We start from the raw sequence: 20512 nt of genomic DNA, 5'->3' as shown, positions 1-20512 counted from the left end.
TACTACAACTCCAAGATCTCTCTCTCGGTCAGCCTCTGCCAGTTTGGACCCCATCAACGTGTGTTTATAGTTAGGATTTTTGTGCTCCAATGTGCATCACTTTGCACTTGGCCACATTGAACCCCATTTGGCACGTTGACGCCCACTCGCCCATCCTCGACAGATCTCTTTGGAGTGCCTCCCAATCCTCCCTGGTTCTCACCACCTACCTCACAGGGTGTCTGTTGTGGGGAGGGGAAGGGAAAGGAGATTGTAAACCGCCCTGAGACTCCAAGTGAAGGGCGGGGTATAAATCCAATCTCCTCCTCTTCTTCCTAGAGCATAGCTGGTAGGGCGGTCACTTCTAGATCTTCAGCCAGAAGTGACATAAAAGAGACAGCCAGGGCTATTTTTGGGCAGGAACGCACAGGAATGGAGTTCCGGCTGGCTTCTGAGTTGACCACACCCAGCCGGAATTCATTAGCATAATAGGCCACACCTATCAGCAGAAACTCATCACGATTGGCTATGGCCTAACATGCAAAGAAGTTTCTGCTACCAAAAAAAGCCCAGGGTTTTGACAACAAACCAAGTAAACAGAATGAGAAGCAAAAGGTGGGTGTGGTGACATGGGGGTGTGGCCTAATATGCTAATGAGTTGTGGTGTCAGGGGTGTGGCTAATATGCTAATGAATTTCTGGTGTTATGCTAATGAGTTCCTGCTGGGCTTTTTCTACAAAAAACCTCCTGGAGACAGCAGTGTGGTCTCCTCCCCCATTTTCTTCCCACTACTCATGGTATTGAGGGCAAGCGAAGGAGGGCAGGACCTCAGCGGGCCCCTGGGAAATTTAGGTCCTGGATAAGTCTGGGGGTGGCTCCGGCATGGAGGCGACCAGAACTATGCACCACATTTCAAATGCGACCATAACAGAAAATAAAGTGTTGACATATAACCTCATTGTTTTGCACTGTTTTTTTCACTGGAGGCCTGAAGGAAAGGCCTGCCTTTGCAACACATATAAGGCAAGATCAGATTAGCACATCTGCAGGGCTTTTCTTGCGTGCCAGCCCGGTGGAACTGACTTCTGTCGGGAGGCCTGAACGAATCTCCATTGAAATAATGTCTATTTGCACACTAAGTGGCAATGGAAAAGTCACTTTTTAGAGTTTCAGGGGTTTTGGGGTGGGGTCTAGCCTGCTGTAATTCTTTCGTGACTTTTTCTCCTTAGGCACGGGGGATTTTTCTTGAAAGCACAACTGATACCTTTCGAATAAAAGTGAATGTTTTTGTTAAACGTCTCTTTGAGAGCACGGGAGGTTACTTAACTGACAGATGACAGACCTGCCTGTGGGGTACAAATCTTCAAGGAGAGCTTACTGTGCTTTCCTTCCAGTAGTTGCTTGCATTGTGGTGACATGTCTTTACCTGGATTGCAGTGCTTCTGTTGGCAAGGGAATCGAAGAGGCGCTTTCTCTCTCTGGCTTGAGTTAGCCCTAGAACTGTAGGTGTTATCCTCACAGTAGCAAGTACTTGGGTATTTTTAGCTCCCTCTGGTGACCAAACAGCCAACGGATATGGTGTCCGGTGCCCTCGTCTCCTCAGTTTAATTGCAGGCTAGAAGGCAAAAGGAGAGCAGGGTCTTTTTTTTCCAGTTTCCACTTTCTAGGTTCTAGCAGCAGCACAAGCAGTGGGCTTTTGCTTTGCTCTGTACTAGCTGAGGTTTCCTGTAATAGTATTGAAGTTTCCCGAGAGCCAAGACTGAAATCCTTAGGAAAGTTTGAATTTTGAAAATAATACATAAAAGCCAATATCCTTTATTCAGGTGTAAAGATAAAGGTTCCCTTGCTCGAAAGCCAGTCGAGTCCGACTCTAGGGTTGCGGTGCTCATCTCAGTTTCCAAGCCGAAGAGCCAGCGCTGTGCGAAGACGTTTCCGTGGTCATGTAGCCGGCATGACTAAACACCGAGGCGCACGGAACGCTGTTACCTTCCCACCGAAGTGGTACCTATTTATCTACTTGCAATGTCTTGCTTTCGAACTGCTAGGTTGGCAGGAGCTGGAACTAGAGACGGGAGCTCATTCCGTCATGCGGCACACTCGGGTCTTGAACTGCTGAACTTCCGACCTTCCACAGCCTGCAGTTCAGCATCTTAACCACTTGAGCCACCGCAGTATATTTGTATACCCAGATATTAAATACATGGCCCTAAAAGACACTCACGTTGTAGGAGTATCGAAGTAGATAAGGTGCTTCTGCATGATAAATAAAGTAGAAATTCTGATATATATGTATAAGTTGTCTGGTACCATGACCTGGATAGCCTAAGCCAGTCCAGTCTTATTGAATCTGGGAAGCTAAGCAGGGTCGGCCCCGGTCAGTATTTGGATGGGAGACCACCAAGGAATACCAGGGTTGTGATGCAGAGGCAGGCAATGGCAAAACTACCCTCTGAAGTCCCTTGGCTTGAAAACTCTACAGGGTTGCTGTAAGTCAGCTGTGACGTGTATATATATATATAGAGAGAGAGAGAGAGAGAGACCCCCATCACTAACTTCCTGAAAGGGATTTCTGCCTCTCCCCCAAAGAGTGTGGAATATGCCCCCCCAAATGGTCAATAATACCATTTGAAAATCCAGAAAACTGCAGTTTGGTGTTCATTTTGTCCAGAACATTAAGGGGGGGGGGATTACTGCCCTGAAGATGAAAACTTGGTGTGTGGAATGGTCATTGTGCAGGGTGAAGTCCAGCACAGAGGAAGTCAAACCTTACAAGGAACACAGTGTTCGGCTGTGCCATGGCTGGAAGGGGATTTCCAGTAAGAACCACTTAATGTCTGTGGATACCTGCAGAAAGCAGGGTTTTAATTTACTCTGTCTGTGTGTAAACAGAGAGAGAAAGTATTTTAGGCATGAAAATTGCGTTTATGTCCCCCTTCCTGCTTTATTTCTGAGCCTGTGTCTGAGCTGCCTGCTCATGCTAGTGCACTTCTGAAGTCCCGTGTTGTCGGTGGAGGGCAAACGATCCAGCAGTCTTGCCTGAAGCTGAGCAGGTCTCACTCTTGCCAGCACCTTAACAGAGGACCTCATGGGAACTGTATGGAAAACTGCCTTGAGGTCCATGGTGGAAGGAAACCAGGATGCAAACGTCATTTGAAGGAAAGAAAAAACTCTGATCAACACCTGATTTTCAATTTTCAGTATGATGTAAAACAGCTGGGGTGAGGCAAGAAACTGAAAATGAAGTTTGTGTTTTATATGAAGGCTGACCTTCCTGATGGTCTAATATTATTTAATAGGCTATAAACTAGGGTTGCCAGGTCCTTACCTGCTGCTGGCAGAGGGGGGCTGGGGGACGTTCCCGGGGGGGGATGTTGTTGACACGATTATGCCACTTCTAGAAGTGACATCATTGCATCGGTGATGTCGGGGCAACGCTCTACTTTTTGTGCAAAACTCTATGGTAAAAATGGCTACAAACCATGGAGTTTTGCCCAAAAAGTAGAGCGTTGCCCCTGGTGGCACTGACAAGATGACATCACTTCTGGTAGTCACATCATCGTGTCATGGATGGCACTGAGGGACGCCTTTTGGGGTTTTCCCCGATGGCCACCTGGACGGTAGTGGGCCCAAGGTTTGTGTTTGGTGGTGTATACAACTCTGCACAAGCAAAACCAGATAACGTGTTGAATGAACTTTGCTTACAGATGTAAAGCGGGGTGTTTAAAAGCCTCTCCTCTTCATTCTATAAGGTCTTTACCCACCAAGAGCCAAGCTTGTGATTCAGAGACATTTGTCAACTCTCGGTGACAATGAGCAAGCTGACATCTTTGAACGTGTCCAGGTAATAAATGGAATTGGTTGGCATTCTTTGTCCAGGAAACCGATGGAAGGATCAAGTCACTAGATCAAGGACTGCAAGAATGAAAAGCATCCTATTGGCCTCCCTGCCCCCATCCTGTGAGAGATAATTTGGGTACACAGGCATTCATAGTTGCCTACTATGCTGGGTCTTAACTAGTGTTGGGACTAGTGTTGCAATAAACTCATCTAGAGACATTAGAACAGGGGTCCCCAACATGGCGCTTGCCAAGTGTTTTTAGAATGGGTGGGGCATGGTGGGACTTTTGCCCTGCAGGTCTTCTGATTGGCCTTTGGAGATCTGACTAGCTGTGAAGATTTAAAAAAAATAATAAACCAACTGCCACCACAGCACAAGGATCTTCACTGTGTCACCGAAGGTAAGCCATGTCGGCCATTTTGTGGCTGGCTCTGCCTCCCGCAGCGGCCATTTTGTGGCAGCCATATTTTGGCTGTGTCCCACCGTGCTGTGTCCAAATTCCAAAGATACCCCCAGGCTCAAAAAGGTCGAGGCCCTCTGCATTAAAAGAACGGGTGGTCTACTGTCGTTTAAAAATTAAACTGTAGATGTCAAGAGCTTCTCAACCGGCATTACTGCTTTCCCCTCTTGACAGAAAATGAAGCCCGTTAGTGACCAGGAAGAAAATGAGCTCGTGATCTTACATCTGCGGCAGTTGTGTGAAACGAAACAAAAGACGCACGTGCACATTGGCGAGGCACCGGCGGTAAAACGTTTACTCTCTTCTACTGTTCAGTAATGGTGGCAGGAAGACCCATTGGGGTGATATTAGATAAATGCTTCTGTGGAGAACCCGTTATTTGAACACCGGCCCATTGCAGTCCTGAGCCTGCTTTTTGCCTGGATGTAAGTTTCCTTGGCCCTGATCTGGGTGGTCCAGGCGAGCCTGATCCGGTTGGCTCTTGGAAGCTGAGCAGGGCTGGACCACCAAGGAAGTCCAGGGTTCCTGCGCATAGGGTGGCGGCTGGAGATCTGCTATTACATCTGATCTCCAAGCAACAGGGATCAGTTCCTCTGGAGAAGATGGGCACTTTGGAAGGTGGACTCTGTGGGAAGCCCCTCCCCTCCCCAAACCCCGCCCTCCTCAGGCCCCACCCCCCAAATCTCCAGGTTTTCCCCAACTTCAGCTGAGCAATGCCAAGGAAGCTAGCCTAGCAAAGATTTAGGCATGACATTTTGTCTCTCGAAAAGGAGACTGAGAGGCATACCCCTCTTCCCTACTTTGTTGCTAAAATGAATTTTGGTTGCATGAAATGTTGGGTGTCTTCAGACAACTGTATTGGTCAAGACTAGTGCGTATTCTCACATTTGCTTTAGCAGAATACCTGCAACAACTCAGTTCCCGAAATCGCAGCAAGCGGCGGCAGGTTCAAACTTGACGTTCTGAAAAACAAGGCCAAGAAGTCCTTGACTAGTTCTCTGGAAAACATTTTCTCAAGGGTAAGATTTCTGAGCGTCAACACGCATTTAGGATATAATTGAGAATAATATTGTCATCTGCCAGTAGATCTTTCATTCGTTTCTTACTTGCAGGTTAAATAGGAGGAGCTGGCATTTATTTTTGGCCCCGGGCCTTCCTAAATCCCTCACATAAGCTGAAATTGCAGTTGAATGATAGAGTGCGCTAATTATTCTCAAGATTGTCTTGTATGCAACAGCTACTGCTGGAATTAGGACTAATTTGTGTTGTCAAAACAAATGTGGTTGGTACGTTTTGTTGTATAATTTACTGAGGGATTTTCTCCCTCAACCCATCTCCCTCCTCAGCACTCCCCCGATCCTCAAGGGGTTTTGTCTCCCCTGACAAGAAGGGGAGAGTGAGGGAACTGCTACCAGTTTTAAACTATTTAATTTACATGATAAACAAAGAAACAAAATCAGGATTCACATAGCTGTTTGTGTGTGTATGTCTTTTTAACAGTTCTGAGCCTTTATTGAAAGCAAATAAACTGAAGTGCAGTTTTGTGTCGGGGAGGGGGGAAGTGTTTTTCAGTTGAATAAATATAACCTGTATTCAACCCCAGATCTCATCAATGCAGGATCCGTCTCTTGCTGTCGGCACATGCCTAGCTAAAATTCTTGGTATCTAAAAAATGTAATGTGAACGGTAAGCACATTTTAGAACCTCTGAAAGGAAACATCAATTACTTCCAGAAGTAAAATCTGCCCCACTATATAAATCTAAACAAACAAACAAACAAACAAACAAATAAATACGTGGTGTTGTTTGGTGTGCCAATAAAGATTTATATTTCACGAACAGATTCCCCCCCCCCCAACAGACAATTCTTAGTAAATGTAGTGCGTGTAGAAAGTATTTGCTACGTATGGATGTGAAAACTGGACAATGAAGAAAGCTGACGGGAAGTAAGTTGATTCATTTAAAATAAGTTGTCGGAGGAGATTTTTATGGACACTGTGGACTCCCAAAAATACAAATAAGCAGGGCTTTTTTTGTAGAAAAAGCCCAGCAGGAACTCATTAGCATAACAGGCCACACCCAACAGCTGAAACTCATTAGCATATTAGGCCACACCCTGACACCACAGCTCATTAGCATATTAGGCCACAGCCCCGTGTTGCCAGAAGTGTGGTCATCCAGCCACACCCACCTTTTGCTTGTTGTTCTGTTTACCTTGTTGTCAAAACCCAGGGCTTTTTTTTTGTAGCAGGGACTCCTTTGCATGTTAGGTCACACACCCCTATCGTAGCCAATCCTAATGAGTTCCTGCTGTTGGGTGTGGCCTATTATGCTAATGAGTTCCTGCTGGGCGTGGCCAACTCAGGAGCTAGCCGGAACTCCGTTCCTGTGCGTTCCTGCCCAAAAATAGCCCTGCAAATAAGTGGGTTCTAGAACCAACAAATCCCAAGTTGTCCCTATACGCTAAAATGACTAAACTGAGGTCACTTCATGAGAAGGATTCACTAGAAAGGACCATAACGGTAGGAAAAGTTGGAGGCAGTAGGAAAAGGGGAAGACTCAATGAAGGAAGCCGTGTCCTTCAGTTGACGAGACCTGAAAAAGGCTGTTAACAATAGGACATTATGGAGGCCATTGATTCATAGGGTTGCTATAATTCGGAAATGAAATGACAGCACATAACACACGGAGAAAGCATTAATACTCAGCTTGAAAGGGCCACCTTTGTCTTAAAAATAAGAATTGGGCTCCTCAGTTGTGTGAAAATAAGGAGTGCTGTAAATATTCTGGTTTTTCAATGATCCCTCTAAGCTGTGGAGTCTGGTGAGCAAAAGTTCTACTCTGTGAGCTACTGGCATGAAAGTTGTGAGTGAGAGATTTGGCTACTGCATTAATTAGTGTGTTCTGGAGCCATCCCTTCCTGAGCTAAGACAAAAAAATGTGTGAGCCGGAGACTTAAAAACTGTGAGCTAGCTCACACTAACTCAGCTTAGAGGGAACACTGGGCTCTTTTTGTAGCAGGAACTCCTTTGCATATTAGGCGACACACCCCTAATGTAGCCAATCCTCCAAGAGCTTACAGAGCTCTTCTCACAGGGGCTACTGTAAGCTCTTAGAGGATTGGCTACATTAGGGGTGTGTCGCCTAATATGCAAAGGAGTTCCTGCTACAACAAGAGCCCTGTGCAGCTCTTTTTGCAGCAGGAACTCCTCTGCATATTAGGCGACACACCCCTAATGTAGCCAATCCTCCAAGAGCTTACAGTAGCCCCTGTAAGAAGAGCTCTGTAAGCTCTTGGCGGATTGGCTACATTAGGGGTGTGTGGCCTAATATGCAAAGGAGTTCCTGCTACAAAAAGAGCCCTGGATTGAAAGTCATAACTCGTTGCTGTTACATGATGTTCACCTAAGGTTATGTGATATATGCACAATGGTTGTGTGTATCCAACATCAAATGTTATGGATGTGTACACTGGAGCAACACAGATCTCTCGGGTAAATTCTGTATCTTTAACAGAATGCAGTGGATGCAGCTGGGATTTGTAAAAAGAAAGAAAGAAGTTGTATTTTTCAAGTGAGGTGCACATGGAAAATAATCTGTTCACCTGGAAAATGTTGTGATGGGAAATTCTTTAAATCAGGGGCTGGTCAGTTCCTTCAACCTAGAGTATGGCCACATGCATTAGCATCCAGGTGTTACGTGTTCAGTAGTGAAAAATCTTGAAAATGCCAGACTGGGTCGTCAGCTCATCCCTCCTTCCTTCTGGGAACAGAACTGCAAGATCATTTATGTGGCCAGGAATGTCAAGGACAATATGATCTCCTATTTCCATTTCCATAGAGTGGGCAAACTGTTGCCAGAACCAGGAAATTGGGACCAGTTTCTAGGGAATTTCATCGCTGGGAAGGTCGCCTGGGGCTCTTGGTTTGACCATGTCCATGTTTGGTGGAAAGCCAAGGACCGACAGCCGATTCTGTATCTCTTTTACGAAGACATGAAAGAGGACCCAGCCCGGGAAATCCAGAAAGTAGCCCAGTTCCTAGGCATAACTCTTCCAGATCCACTTGTTAGCCAGATTGTACAGCACACAAAGTTTGTGAGCATGAAAACAAACCCAATGACTAATTACAGCACTCTGCCTTGTTTCCTCTTGGACCAATCTGTGTCGCCCTTCATGAGAAAAGGCACTGTGGGAGACTGGAAGGACAATTTCACAGTGGCCCACAGTGAATACCTAGATGAAGTCTGTGCCCGAGAACTGAGGGGCAGCGGCCTGACCTTCCGCATGCAGCTCTAAGCACACCTTTGGGTCCATCATGGAAACTTTCACCCAAACGTGCCAGAACCAGAACTATAGATTTCATGTGCATTGAATAAAATAAGTTATGAAGCCACAAACAAGGGCCAGGCCACATCAAAATTTACGTGTGGGTTTTTAAAATTCATCATTTTTGTATTTTCCATTTCCAAATTAATTTTAATGAAACAAAAAATGGCCAGACTGGGTCTTGCATAAACCAGCAAAGAAAGGTACTAAGTTCTAGTTTTGACACTCACAAAAGGTTTGGTAAAATAGTGCTGTGAGCTGTGCCTGGCCTGCAGGCTGATACAAGCTAATTGCTTACGTGAATTGCAGACCTGGGCTGCATCCACACTTTGTAGGAAATTGTGCCGTTGTTGCTCTGTAGCACTCTCTGATCCACACAGGGAGATCTAGCTACAAAGAATTGTTAACAGTGTAATGATTGCTCAGGATCCAACCACGTATGCATGCAGCCCTGGCTTTGCTTCCTGTCGACTTATTTGAGCACTTGAAAATGGGGCGTAAACAAAGAGTTTGTCTCTCCCCCCCCGCCGCTGTCCCCCCCCCCCCCCCCCCCCCCCCGCCTTCTGATGTTCTGTAGGGAGCTAACAGAATGCGTGGCCGTTTGGGGAGCATGGACAGCTTTGAAAGATGCAACAACCTCTCCTCAGACAAAGTAAGTGCCTGGTATTTTTGAAAAAATATTTGCCTGTGTGTGTGTGTGTATCTGTTTGCATGCTTGCATGTCTGAAGTCATGGTGACTTCTGACAATCCCTTAATGGGGTTTGGATGTTTCAGAGAGGTGGCTTGGTAGAAGAAGAAGAAGAAGAAGAAGAGGAGGAGATTGGATTTATACCCCTCCCTTCACTTGGAGTCTCAGAGCGGCTTACAAACTCCCCACAACAGACACCCTGTGAGGTGGGTGGGGCTGAGAGAACTCTGACACAAACTGCTCTTTTTCAAGGACAGCTGTGCCAGAGCTTGTGACTGACCCAAGGTCACACCAGCAGGTGCAAGTGGAGGAGTGAGGAATCAAACCCGGTTCTCCCAGATTAGAGTCCACGCCCTACACCAAACTGGGCTCTCTGTGTCCTGAGCCTCTGCATCCCGAGCCCTGGTATTCCTTGGAGGTCTCCCTTCCAAGTACTTGCCAGGGTCAACCCTGCTTCGCTTCCAAGATCTGACGAGATCGGGCTTGCCTGGGCTATCCAGGTCAGGGCGTAAGTACCTGGGTTTAAGTAGATAATTTCAGAGGGTAGCGTTGTTGGTCTAGAGTAGAATAGTGAGACTCGGCGCCAGTAGCACGTTAGAGACCCAACAAAATTTTCTGAGCTTTCGAGAGTCAAAGCTACTTTCTTCAGCTTCAAAGGAATTTTTGACTCTTGAAAGCTCATGAAAGAGGGTGTCTAAGATACTACCGGACTCAAATCTAGTTATGAAAAGAAAACTGCAAGATCTTATGCTAACGTCTACTCTCTTGTTCTGCTGATACTTTAAAAAATAACGACTACTCTTCCTCAGTCTTTCCTCGGACTCCATTTAGAGAGCCAGTTTGGTGTAGTGGTTAGGAGGGGCGGACTCTAATCTGGGAGAATCGGTTTTGATTCCCCACTCCTCCACTTGCAGCTGCTGGTGTGACCTTGGGTCAGTCACAAGTTCTCTTGGAGCTATTCTCTCAAGAGCTTTTCTCTCAGAGCTCCCTCAGCCCCACCTACCTCATAGGGTGTCTGTTGTGGGGAGGGGGAGGGAAAGGAGTTTGTGAGCCTCTCTGAGACTCCGTTGGGAAGTGAAGGGCGGGGTATAAACCCAATCTCTTCCTCTTCTTCTTCTTCCTCTTCCTCCTCTTCTTCCTCCTCCTCCTCCTTATCCTTCCTCTCCCCCCCAGACAGGAAGCCATAAGAATGATTAAGAGACATCTATGCAATTACGATTATAACAGTACGATCTGCAACATGTTTGTTCTACTCAGTTTGTTGGTATGCTTCCACATGGAGAGCTCTCCGATTACTGCTCATATTTGAGTGTTCCGCTTTATAAGTGTGCATTTACTTCGGCACACCTTAATGCCCTACCATCTAGAGTTTTGCAAGGGAGGTATCTTAAGACACCATCCTCTGATAGGACATGCGACTGTGTTGCAGGCAGTGTAGACACCCTGGATCACGTGACCTTCGAATGCAATGATTTTTCTGAGGCTAGAAATCTTTTAATTCTTCCTTTGCTCCAAAATAAAGATTATATGGAGACACCTATTTATTAGAAGATAATGGCAGACCCATCACTCTTTTAGCTGCAATTTTTTATGCATCTGTGATAGATTTTTGCAGCCATTCAAATGGGATCTAGCTTTTTCTATATTTTAGTAATCTGCTTAAAACTAAGGAGGGGAGGGGGAGGGGGAGATGATGATTGGATTTATACCCTGCCCTTCACTACCTAAAGGAGTCTCAGAGTGGGTTACCATCTCCTTTCCCTTCCTCTCCCCCAACAAACACCCTGTAAGGTAGGGTAGGGCTGAGAGAGCTCTTTCGAGAACTGCCCATGAGAGAACAGCTCTGAAATAACTTGTAACTGACCCAAGGTCACACCAGCAGCTGCTGCTTGTGGAGGAGTGAGAAATCAAACCTAGTTCTCCTGGATTAGAGTCCGCGCTCCTAACCACTACACCAAACTGGCTCTCCAGCTAATAAGTTAAGAAGCAGTATGAAGTAGAGAGAGAATATTTTTAAAAAACAGCTACCATCGTTTTTTATATGAAACACTGACTAATAACTTCTGTCCATGCTTAAAAAGAACCATTTGCCTGGCAGCACGGCCAAGAGCCAGCATGGATGCCCAGACAAAGGTTTCCTGAGGGCCCTTCGCTCGCACCCAAATATCATGCGAGCGCCATTTGCATGGTGTGTCTACCTGGTTCCATGGGCCCCTAGGTTGGCCAGGGCCCCAGAACCTTGTCCTCTGCTCCTTTCTGTTGCTTGGTAACCTGTGTCATGCAAGAATAGCTTCCAGGCAACCCAGACAGGGAAAGTTATGTGAACTGGAAGAAAGCTTGTCTCCTGTTCTTTTCAAGCCACCAAGTTACCGGAAGTGTCTGACAATAGGCAAATGGGCTAAGAAACATCTTTTGAATGAATAACACATAGGCGTCACTGGAAAAGACAATAACGCTAGGGAAAGTTGAAAGCAGCAGAAAAAAGAAGACGACGCAACATGAGATGAGGCGGACTCAGTCAAGGAAGCCAGAGCCCTCACAGTTCGCAAGATCTGAGCAAAGCTGTTAACAGGATGTTTTGGGTCACCATAAGTCAGAAGCGACTTGGCGGCACTTAACACACACACGTGTACACACATGGACATAACTGTTTCGTAGACTTGTCTTCAAGACTGTTTTTATCCCTTACCTCGATCTGTCTGTCATCTAACACACATGGACATAACTGTTTCGTAGACTCCAAGACTGTTTTTTATCCCTTACCTTGATCTATCTGTCATCTCTTTGCCTATGTGCCTAATCAGGATATCTTTGGATACTTAAATCCAGTAACCGGAGCGGTGAACAGGCAAGACAGATCTTTCTACAAACCTGAAAAGGGACCCTAGGTTTGCAGAAAAATGTGAAATCTAAAAAAAAACCCCAACACTGAGCAGCTAAAAAAAATCCAAAAATGATAAAAGGGGTGCCTGTAGCTTTAAGCAAGGGAATCCCTCAGTGGCTGTTGCTAGGCAACCACAATGTTCCAAGCTTCAGTATCTGTGAGTAAAAAGGCGGGGGGGGGCAGGGCCCTTTCCAGCCCTATTCTGGCCTTTGAGGGAGGACTCATTGGGGCCAGGCCTTAGGGTTGCCAGCTCCAGACTAGAAAATTCCTGGAGATTTTGTGATGAAGTCTGAGGAGTGCAGGGTTTGGGGAGGAGAGGCCTCAGCGTGGTATAATGCCACAGAATCCACCTTCCAAAGCAGCCATTTTCTCCAAGGCGAGAGATGTTTGGAGTTCAGTCGTAATTCTGAGGGCTCTCCAGGTCCCACCTGGAGGCTGACAACTCTAGGCCTGGCAGCAACCTCTGCGCGACATGATGCCACCCGGCTTTCATGACTCAAGTAGGCCTGGCTGCTTGCTACTATTCAACAGCAGCCACCCTATGAAAGCCAATGTGGTTTAGTGGTTAGAGCTTCATAGTAGGGTCTGCGAGACCCAGGTTCAGATCCCCATCCTGCTGTGGAAGCTGACTGAATAATTTTGCACCAGTCGCATACTTTCCGGTTAACCTACCTCACTGGGTTGTTGTGTAGATAAAGAGAACAAGAAGGGAATAATGTAAGCTGCTTTGGTCCCCACTGTGGAGAAAGGTGGGGTATAAATGAAATAAGTAAAGAATAACGCGTAGCTGAAGATGGGAGGAAGATAAAACGTGGGTTGGTGAACGGCTGACGAGGAGAGAATGAGGCAGGGAGAGGATATGGAAATTGCCAAGAGGAGGAAAAGAGGTTAGGAGATTTCTAGAAATTTGGAGGGAAGTTGAGGAGGGGAGGGACCTCAGGGGTATAATGCCCATAGATTCCACACTCCAAAGCATCCATTTTCTCCAGGGGAACTAGGGTTGCCAACTGCCAGGTGGGGCCTGGAGACCACCCAGAATTACAACTACTTTCCAGATGACAGGGATCACTTCCCCTGGAGAAAATGGCTGCTTTGGGTGGGCTTCATGGCATTATACCCCGTTGAGGTTGCTTCCCTCCCCAAACCTTGCCTTCCCAAGGCTTTCCCCCCAAATCTCCAGGGATTTCCCAACTGATCCGGCAGGCCTAAGGGGAACTGATCTCTGTAGCTAGGAGATGGGTTGTGATTCCAGATCTCCAAGCCCCCACCCAGAGGTTGGCAACCCTAGAAGGAGAGAAGGGAGTCAAAAAAGGGGAGAGACTATGGGGGCTTTCAGGAAAGGGGAAGAGGAAGTATTGGGAGAGGGGAAAGTGAGATGCCACCCCCGGAGTCCTTCCGGGTTCCCGCTTGTATCGGTCTGTCTGTATCTTCTCTCTCTCTCTGTCTCTCCCCTATGTGCTTTTGTTAACTCAGGCCAGAGAACAATTTTTAGCAGTCGTCTCATTTTCCTGGAGTTTTACAAAAGAGTGCCTCTGAGAGAAACAAACCGGGAAACTGCTATGGTTTGTTGGTATAAAGTGACTTCCCCCTCAGAACAAAAGTGGTAGGAGAATGAATATGGGTGCCAAGCATTTTTTATTTCAGGAACAAAACTTTTAATTATCCATTGTTGTTAGCTTGCCTGTATTGTACATGAAAGCAGCTTGCTGCCCATTTTCTGTTTGTTCCTTGTTTTTAAAATGCTCTACACACTGGATTCCCCCCCCCCTCCGGAGATTTAGATATGTTAACATTCCTTGTGATTCGCAATTATCCTGCTGCTGTTACTGTTAATGTGTCCGTTTAATAATAGACCCCTTTTCCAGGATACTGCTTTGACAGCACAGGAAATCTGTGCCTGATATCCCGAGGAAATGAGTACAGAAACCCATTTTGATTGGAGACTGAGCCTGTAGCCTGATTCTCCTCTTTCCCCCCCTTTCTCTGAAGGCATGCAGCAGTCTGGATGCAGCGTCCAGTACCTCTCGGGTGTTTCGAATGCCGTTTCGGTTTTGTGCAGTATTTTCTGTCAGAGGATAGGGCATTTTTAGGACTTTGACTCTGCCTACTCCTGTCCTGTGCTCATGATAGTTGGTGCCGAAGACTTGTATCTCCTCCGCTGAGGAGGAGAGTGATCCTTCAGCTTTGGTTTGTTTGTTTAGCTGCAGGGCAGAGAAGAGAGCCTCACTCCTGTCTGACTTTTTTTAGGACTGCTCCTCTGGGGAGTCTCCTCCCCCCACTCCCCCGGGGTCGCCAATATCCTCAGCTTGGCAGCCGTTTCCCGAAGAGGATTCCGATTCGCCTCAGTTCAGAAGACGGGCGCACACCTTCAGCCACCCGCCGTCCAGCGTGAAGAAAAAGATCTCCTTCCAAGACGGGAGGTCCCAAAGTGTCAAGTCTCCTCTCCTGAGACAGAACTCCGTGGAACAGAGCAGGTGAGTCCTGGCCACAGGCACCTGTGCAGTAATTTTTCTTTTTAATGAATTAGTTTATTCAATATACGAACATACAATGAACATTGAAAACATTTACAAAAAAGAGGTGAGTCGTGCAAGGTTTAACCTTGGAGATAGGTACAATTAAATGGAACACTTTAGCACACAGCTTCTCAAACAGTGCCATATTATTGAACAGTTCAGTAGCAATAGCAATACCAAACCCAAAGTTAACACAAAATCAGAAAGTTATCTAAACTTTCACACCATACTTATAATAACAGTAACAGTAACCATAATATCTAACCCCATATTCTGATGGCTAAAACATATATAATGACATGGCATTTATCCATGGCTTACATGGCCTATGCGTCATAAACTTATTTTGTTTGACTAATAAAATATTCCACTTCCCTGACATACAACTAGGTGAGTTTGGAGCGTGCCCCACCCTGTTCCCAGCTTTTCCTTGGAGATAACGTATCATGTGAGAGTTAAAAACAAGAGCCCCATTGGAATAATTAGCAAATACTAGTAAGCTGCCCAGATAAACAGAGGATAGCATCTATGGCATATTTTACTCAAGAGGAAGCCTTGCTGAGTTCAGTGGGGATTCCTCCCTAGTATGCGTTCGTAGGATGAAACCTTATGCATTCATATACGTAGACCTCTGATCAGTGGGTTAAAAAAAAAAAAAGAATTGTTTTTTTTAAACTCCAGTGAAAGAGAGATTGCCAAGTAAATCATCTAAACTGAGAATAAAAACCCTCAGTGTGCGAGATATAAATATATAATAGGCTACACATAAATTTGAAAGCAATTCTAACCAACTGGCATAGGTGTCACCTGGACATAAAGGATTGGTCTTGGCTTCTGAAAATTTTTCCTGGGCAAGCCAAGCTGAAATGAATGAGAGGAAAAACTGGATTTCTGGTTCTTGCCTCTTTAAGAATTTAAAGAAATAGATATGATGCTCTATGTACAGGGTGAGGTAACCAGTTTTCGACTAGAGTTATACTAGTGTTGTCTTAAATCGTATGTTAGTGTTGTGCTTGAATCTGGTTCTGTTTGCATTGCAGTAGTGATTCGTTTACCTTTCCACGGTTCAGTAATTTTATAACGAGAATACACTTTGTCCCTCCTCTGCAATAAGGCTGAATTGCAGTCTTTTACACTAGATTACCGGTAGCAGTTATCTGGCTCTGTCGCTAGGGAGCGACATCTCATATATAAAACAGTGGTTCTTGCTCTCGAACATCCAGAATCTTCTTCCTTGTACATGGGTCTGCAGCTATGGCTTTGTATGAAGAGAGGGAGACAGAAATCTCCTAAGCGTGCTGTAAAGGTGGCCGTACAAACAGTGGGAACAATGATCCACCACGCTGTGGCGTTCACTTTATCAAAGCATGCGTCTCAGACCTACTGAAGAAACGGTGTTTTCATTAAGTATTACAGAGGGCAGTGTGAAAGCTCAGATCCCAAACATTCCCGGCACAGCCTGCTTCAATACCTGCCACGTATGGAGCAATATCTTAAGTTACGTAGACAAGTAATGGGAGCCAGTTAGAACTACGTTGGAATGTCTTCAGCCTAGCCCTAGCTAAAGAGGAAAGGCATCCGTCTGGGTAGGAGAGATGTTAGTGTTGTCTGGGAGGCTGGGTGTGCGACTGGGCTGCAAGGAGGGCTTTGGGAGTTACCATCAGTTAAATGTCAACATTTCGTTTTTAACAAGTTGTCATAGTCTTCTCCTGTAATTACTAATTCTCACTGCCCTGGAATAGAGAAGGGGAAGTGGTTTGTTTTGTTTTTTTACTGGTTAACATATGAATGGCTTGATTAGTCATTTCAACAGAATAATATGACAGCTTATCAAACACGAACTGTACACAGCCCCAGTGTCTGGCTGGTGGAAACTCCAGGAGACCTGAAGGCTGCTCCTTCTCGCTGCAGACTTGCATACCGATCCATCTAGCTTCTGTTGTCTTAACTATCGTCCTTCCCCTTCAGCTAGGATTATATTCAAGAACACAGCGCACAGGTGCAGAACGGAGAAGCAAGGAGCTCAGAGATTTTAATATTCATTGTCTGTCAAGTCTTACCATGGTTATAATTCGTTTCTACATTCGGGAGGTTCCTGCAGCTCTGTTATACATCAGAAGAGCTCTGCTAGATCAGACCAGTTGTCCATCTAGTCCGACATCTTGTCTCACACAGTGGCCAGCCAGTTCCTCCGGAGGCCCAACAAGCACGGCATAGAGACCAGGACCTTCCCTGACATTCCCTCCTCTCACTGGTGCTCAGAGGTGTTCATTCCCTGAATGTGAAACTTCCCTTTAGTCATCATGGCTAATAACCACTGGTGGACCCTGTTCTATATTAATCTTCTCAGCAGCAGGCGGGGAATTACCTGTAATGGCAAGTCGGTGTGGCTATTAGAACGATCTTTTCCAATTTTATCCCCCTGCTATATCGTGGCCTTGGGACACTTCTTTCTATGTCACTAAGGAAAGAAGGGGAGGATCAGGCTATTGTCTGTCACAATGGTGACTTGCAGACAGATTTAGTTTCTTGACTTACGTTTGGTTTGTTTTCCCAAGCTTTAATCAATAAAACAGGAAACTTAAAACGTAAGCTGTGGTTTAGACTTGCTGGCAGCTGCTTACCACAGAAGCAGTGATGGCTCAGGCAGCGTGGTTTCAAGTCGGAATGGCAAACATCCAGCAGCTTGGTCATTCATTGTTCTTTTCAGGCAAGCATGTGGATTCCAAACGATCGACCTAGAGGCAATGTTCCCTCTAATTTCCCCCCCCTACTGAGCAGAGCAGTTCGCATCCTGAGCAGAATATAACTGCTGTAATCTTAAAATGGGCAACGGGCTACAGATTACTGCTGAGCAGGGCTTCCGGTGTTAATGAGCAGCCACTCACGCACACAGTTGAGAGGGAACATTGCCTAGAGGTGTTTGGACCTAGAGATAAAAATAATTTAAATGCCATTGACGTGCTTTTAATTGCAAGTATACCCTTTGTTGGGAAATATTTACCCCACCTCAAGAAGGAATCTGGAGAAGCAGAACATTAATGCTCCAAATAAGATTGATGTGAGATCTTAAAGATTCTTTTTAACTCTTTTCCTCCAGTAGAAATGTGTAAATGTTCTGTTTTGGTATAGCTGAGTTCTTCCTGTAAAGCTGTTATTGAAATGGTATGTCCTTGAATGTTTAGAGATGCTCTTTGTCTGTAGTACTGATTACAGCTCCTTCCTGGAACGACACCTCTATTACATTTATACCGACCAGCTCTCGTCCCCATTCTGTAACCTTTGAAGGAGTGAGTGCAGTTTCTTTTCTCTGTTAACATGGAGGAAGGGGAAATCTGGTGAGGGGCTTTATTTTGTTTTGTTGGAGACTGGCCTGTGTCAAGAAATGCTGCAGCCATGAGGGAGTTAAAGGTTCATTGCAGGAGAAAGGGGCCATCCCAAACCAGGGCAAAATTGCAAAAGTATAAATATAAGTAGTTCAGTATTTAAACTAAGTTAACTATGTCAAATAAAATGCTCCAGTGCAGGGCAAGCACCCAAAGGTGTCTCAGAGCGGCTTACAAACTCCTTCCCCTTCCCCTCCCCACAACAGACACCCTGTGAGGTAGGTGGGGCTGAGAGAGCTCTTGACAGAGACTGCTCTTTTTCAAGAACAACTCTTATCAGAACTATGGCTTGCCCAAGGTCATCCAGCCAGGTGCAAGTGGAGGAGTGGGGAATCAAACCCGGTTCTCCCATATTAGAGTCCGCGCACTTAACCACTACACCAAACTGGCATCCAGTTCTTCTCTGTGACATTCAGTAGTGCTTAATGTTGTGATGTCACAATGTGGATAAATTCAGATTGAGAGGTGTGGTTTGGACACATGACTGCTGTTTTCTGCAGCAGTCTCAGGCTTAGCTTCATGTCTGATTCAGCTACTACTTGAATAACTCGGGGGGGGGGATGTTACCCCTACATTATATTTGCTGAGAGTAATAAAATTATGCACATTAGGTATGTTTGGGCGCTAACACCTATTGTCTTTTGCAAAAATCTCATAATGTATTTTGCACGCTGTTTTGGTGATTAGCACCTATTATGATGCAGGACTGAGCTGTAACATGGTGAGTATGGATAAGATTCTGGGAACTCTTGGAGGGGTGTGTGTGAAATGTTGTATTAAGCACTTATTTTGCTACGCTTTCTTTTATTGCCTGCTGTCAGGCCGACACTTGCCCGACGTACTCGCAGTGAGAGTGAATCATCTGCTCCATCCAGCCTCCCTTCTTCCTTCTCTGCCCCATCTTTCCTGAAAAGCTTTTACCAGAGCTCAGGAAAGCCACCTCCTCAGTCTGAAAATGAACTTCCCAAGAGGTGAGAGCACTGGTTGTCTGCCTGCCCCTGCCCGGCCGCACTTCCCACACAGCTGGCTTGCAATCCGTAGTTGCCGCTAAAGTGAAATATTTGAAGAATCTCTGAGCAGAGCATTCTGCGGAAATGCTTGTTGAGAGTTGCAGCACAGAGAGCCTTTGCTTAATTATTGCACTGTTGTATCATTCTAATGCAAAAAAAAAAATCAGCATTGCCAAATCCAGTTAGCGAGGCTTTTGTTATTTTTATTCTCTTAAAAATGGGATTTTTTTAAAAAAAATATCAATAAAGAAAAACTCTGTACATGTATCCATTTCTGGTTTATGCTGGGATTGGCAAGTCCTTGTGTTCTTTCCTGACCTCGGGCAAGTATTACATGTCTGTTCCCGTACATAAAATGGAAATAACATCAATTTACCCCACAGAGTTGTTCTGAGGTTGATTAGGAGAATTGCTAAAGAGTACTTAACACGTGAAAATTCTCCATATTTACAGACTTTCACTTACTGCAACTTGGCGGTTCTGAGTTTCTCAAACTAAGTTCACATTCTTGTTAAATTAACAAAATTTAAGAAAAATTATTCAGGCAGTTTTGTTCCCAAGACTGGATGGTAGGCTGTAAGAGCTGGCAATGTTGATAACTTTAGTGAGCATTTCACCACTAATTAACTTCTCGGTAATGTGTGCGTTGTGTTAAGGTTGTGTGACAGTGACTAACACAGGCACGATACATTTTTAAAATGCTTTAAACAGAATTTGCCCTTTCTCCAGCTGTGTGCTAATGCCTGGCTATCAGCAAAGGTTGTTGTAGAGTGTGGTTGGCAGGGGTCATTTTGTAGGAAAAGAGGTGCATGAGCTCATTAGCATAACTCATTAGCATAACTTATTTGCATATGCCACACCCCCTGGCATCACCAGACATGTATCAGAAGGCAACACCCACCGCTTAGGCTCCACTGGACTGTTTTGGATTGCTAGCTATTGGGGAGGGGGGAACGTGCAGATCTGTCCTCGCAGAGGAGGGAGAGCTTGTACCTGAATAAAACTTGGTCTTAAAGGGCCCGCTGGACGGTTTGGGACGGGGGGGGGGGGCTCTGCAACTTACCTGGCTGCTTCTTGATCTGACTGAGGGCTGCTGGGAGCAGGGGGTGGGGCTTGTTGCATGTGCCCGCCCCCTGGGCTCTTTACTGCCGGAGCTCCTCTCCTGTGCGCTCCTGCAGGAAATGACCCCTGGTGGTTGGTAAATCCACACTGATGGCTCCCTTTGGCCAACCTGGATATTTATATTTCCAAAAACTGCAAGGTGCATATTGTGATGTTGCCCCATAAGTACAGTTACACCTGGACCCACACCCTTTGCTCCTTGAGTACATCACTAAAAAAATACAGATGAATCATCCATCCTCTAAGGTTTGTAGATCCCTCAGCTCTTCCAGTGTGGGGCTGAGAGTTGTGTGAGGCCAAG

At 45.7% G+C, this 20512-nt stretch overlaps 1 protein-coding gene and 1 pseudogene across 1 annotated transcript in view; both read left to right on the top strand.

The window, feature by feature from the left end:
* The window catches only part of TBC1D4 (TBC1 domain family member 4), a 166071-nt gene that overhangs the window by 100578 nt on the left and 44981 nt on the right, over positions 1-20512 (top strand). The window contains exons 8-13 of the mRNA XM_015409319.1: positions 3729-3820; positions 4452-4562; positions 5177-5296; positions 9182-9256; positions 14425-14651; positions 18901-19050. Of these exons, the coding sequence (XP_015264805.1) occupies positions 3729-3820; positions 4452-4562; positions 5177-5296; positions 9182-9256; positions 14425-14651; positions 18901-19050 (775 nt within the window). The remainder of the gene's footprint in view (positions 1-3728; positions 3821-4451; positions 4563-5176; positions 5297-9181; positions 9257-14424; positions 14652-18900; positions 19051-20512) is intronic.
* Positions 6204-8574, top strand: LOC107108796 (annotated as a pseudogene).

Source organism: Gekko japonicus, unplaced genomic scaffold, assembly GCF_001447785.1.
Source record: "Gekko japonicus isolate JY-2015 unplaced genomic scaffold, Gekko_japonicus_V1.1 scaffold569, whole genome shotgun sequence".
Taxonomy (NCBI): Eukaryota; Metazoa; Chordata; class Lepidosauria; order Squamata; family Gekkonidae; genus Gekko; species Gekko japonicus.
Note: the sequence above shows the minus strand (reverse complement) of the source record. Positions and strands in the feature narration are given on the sequence as shown.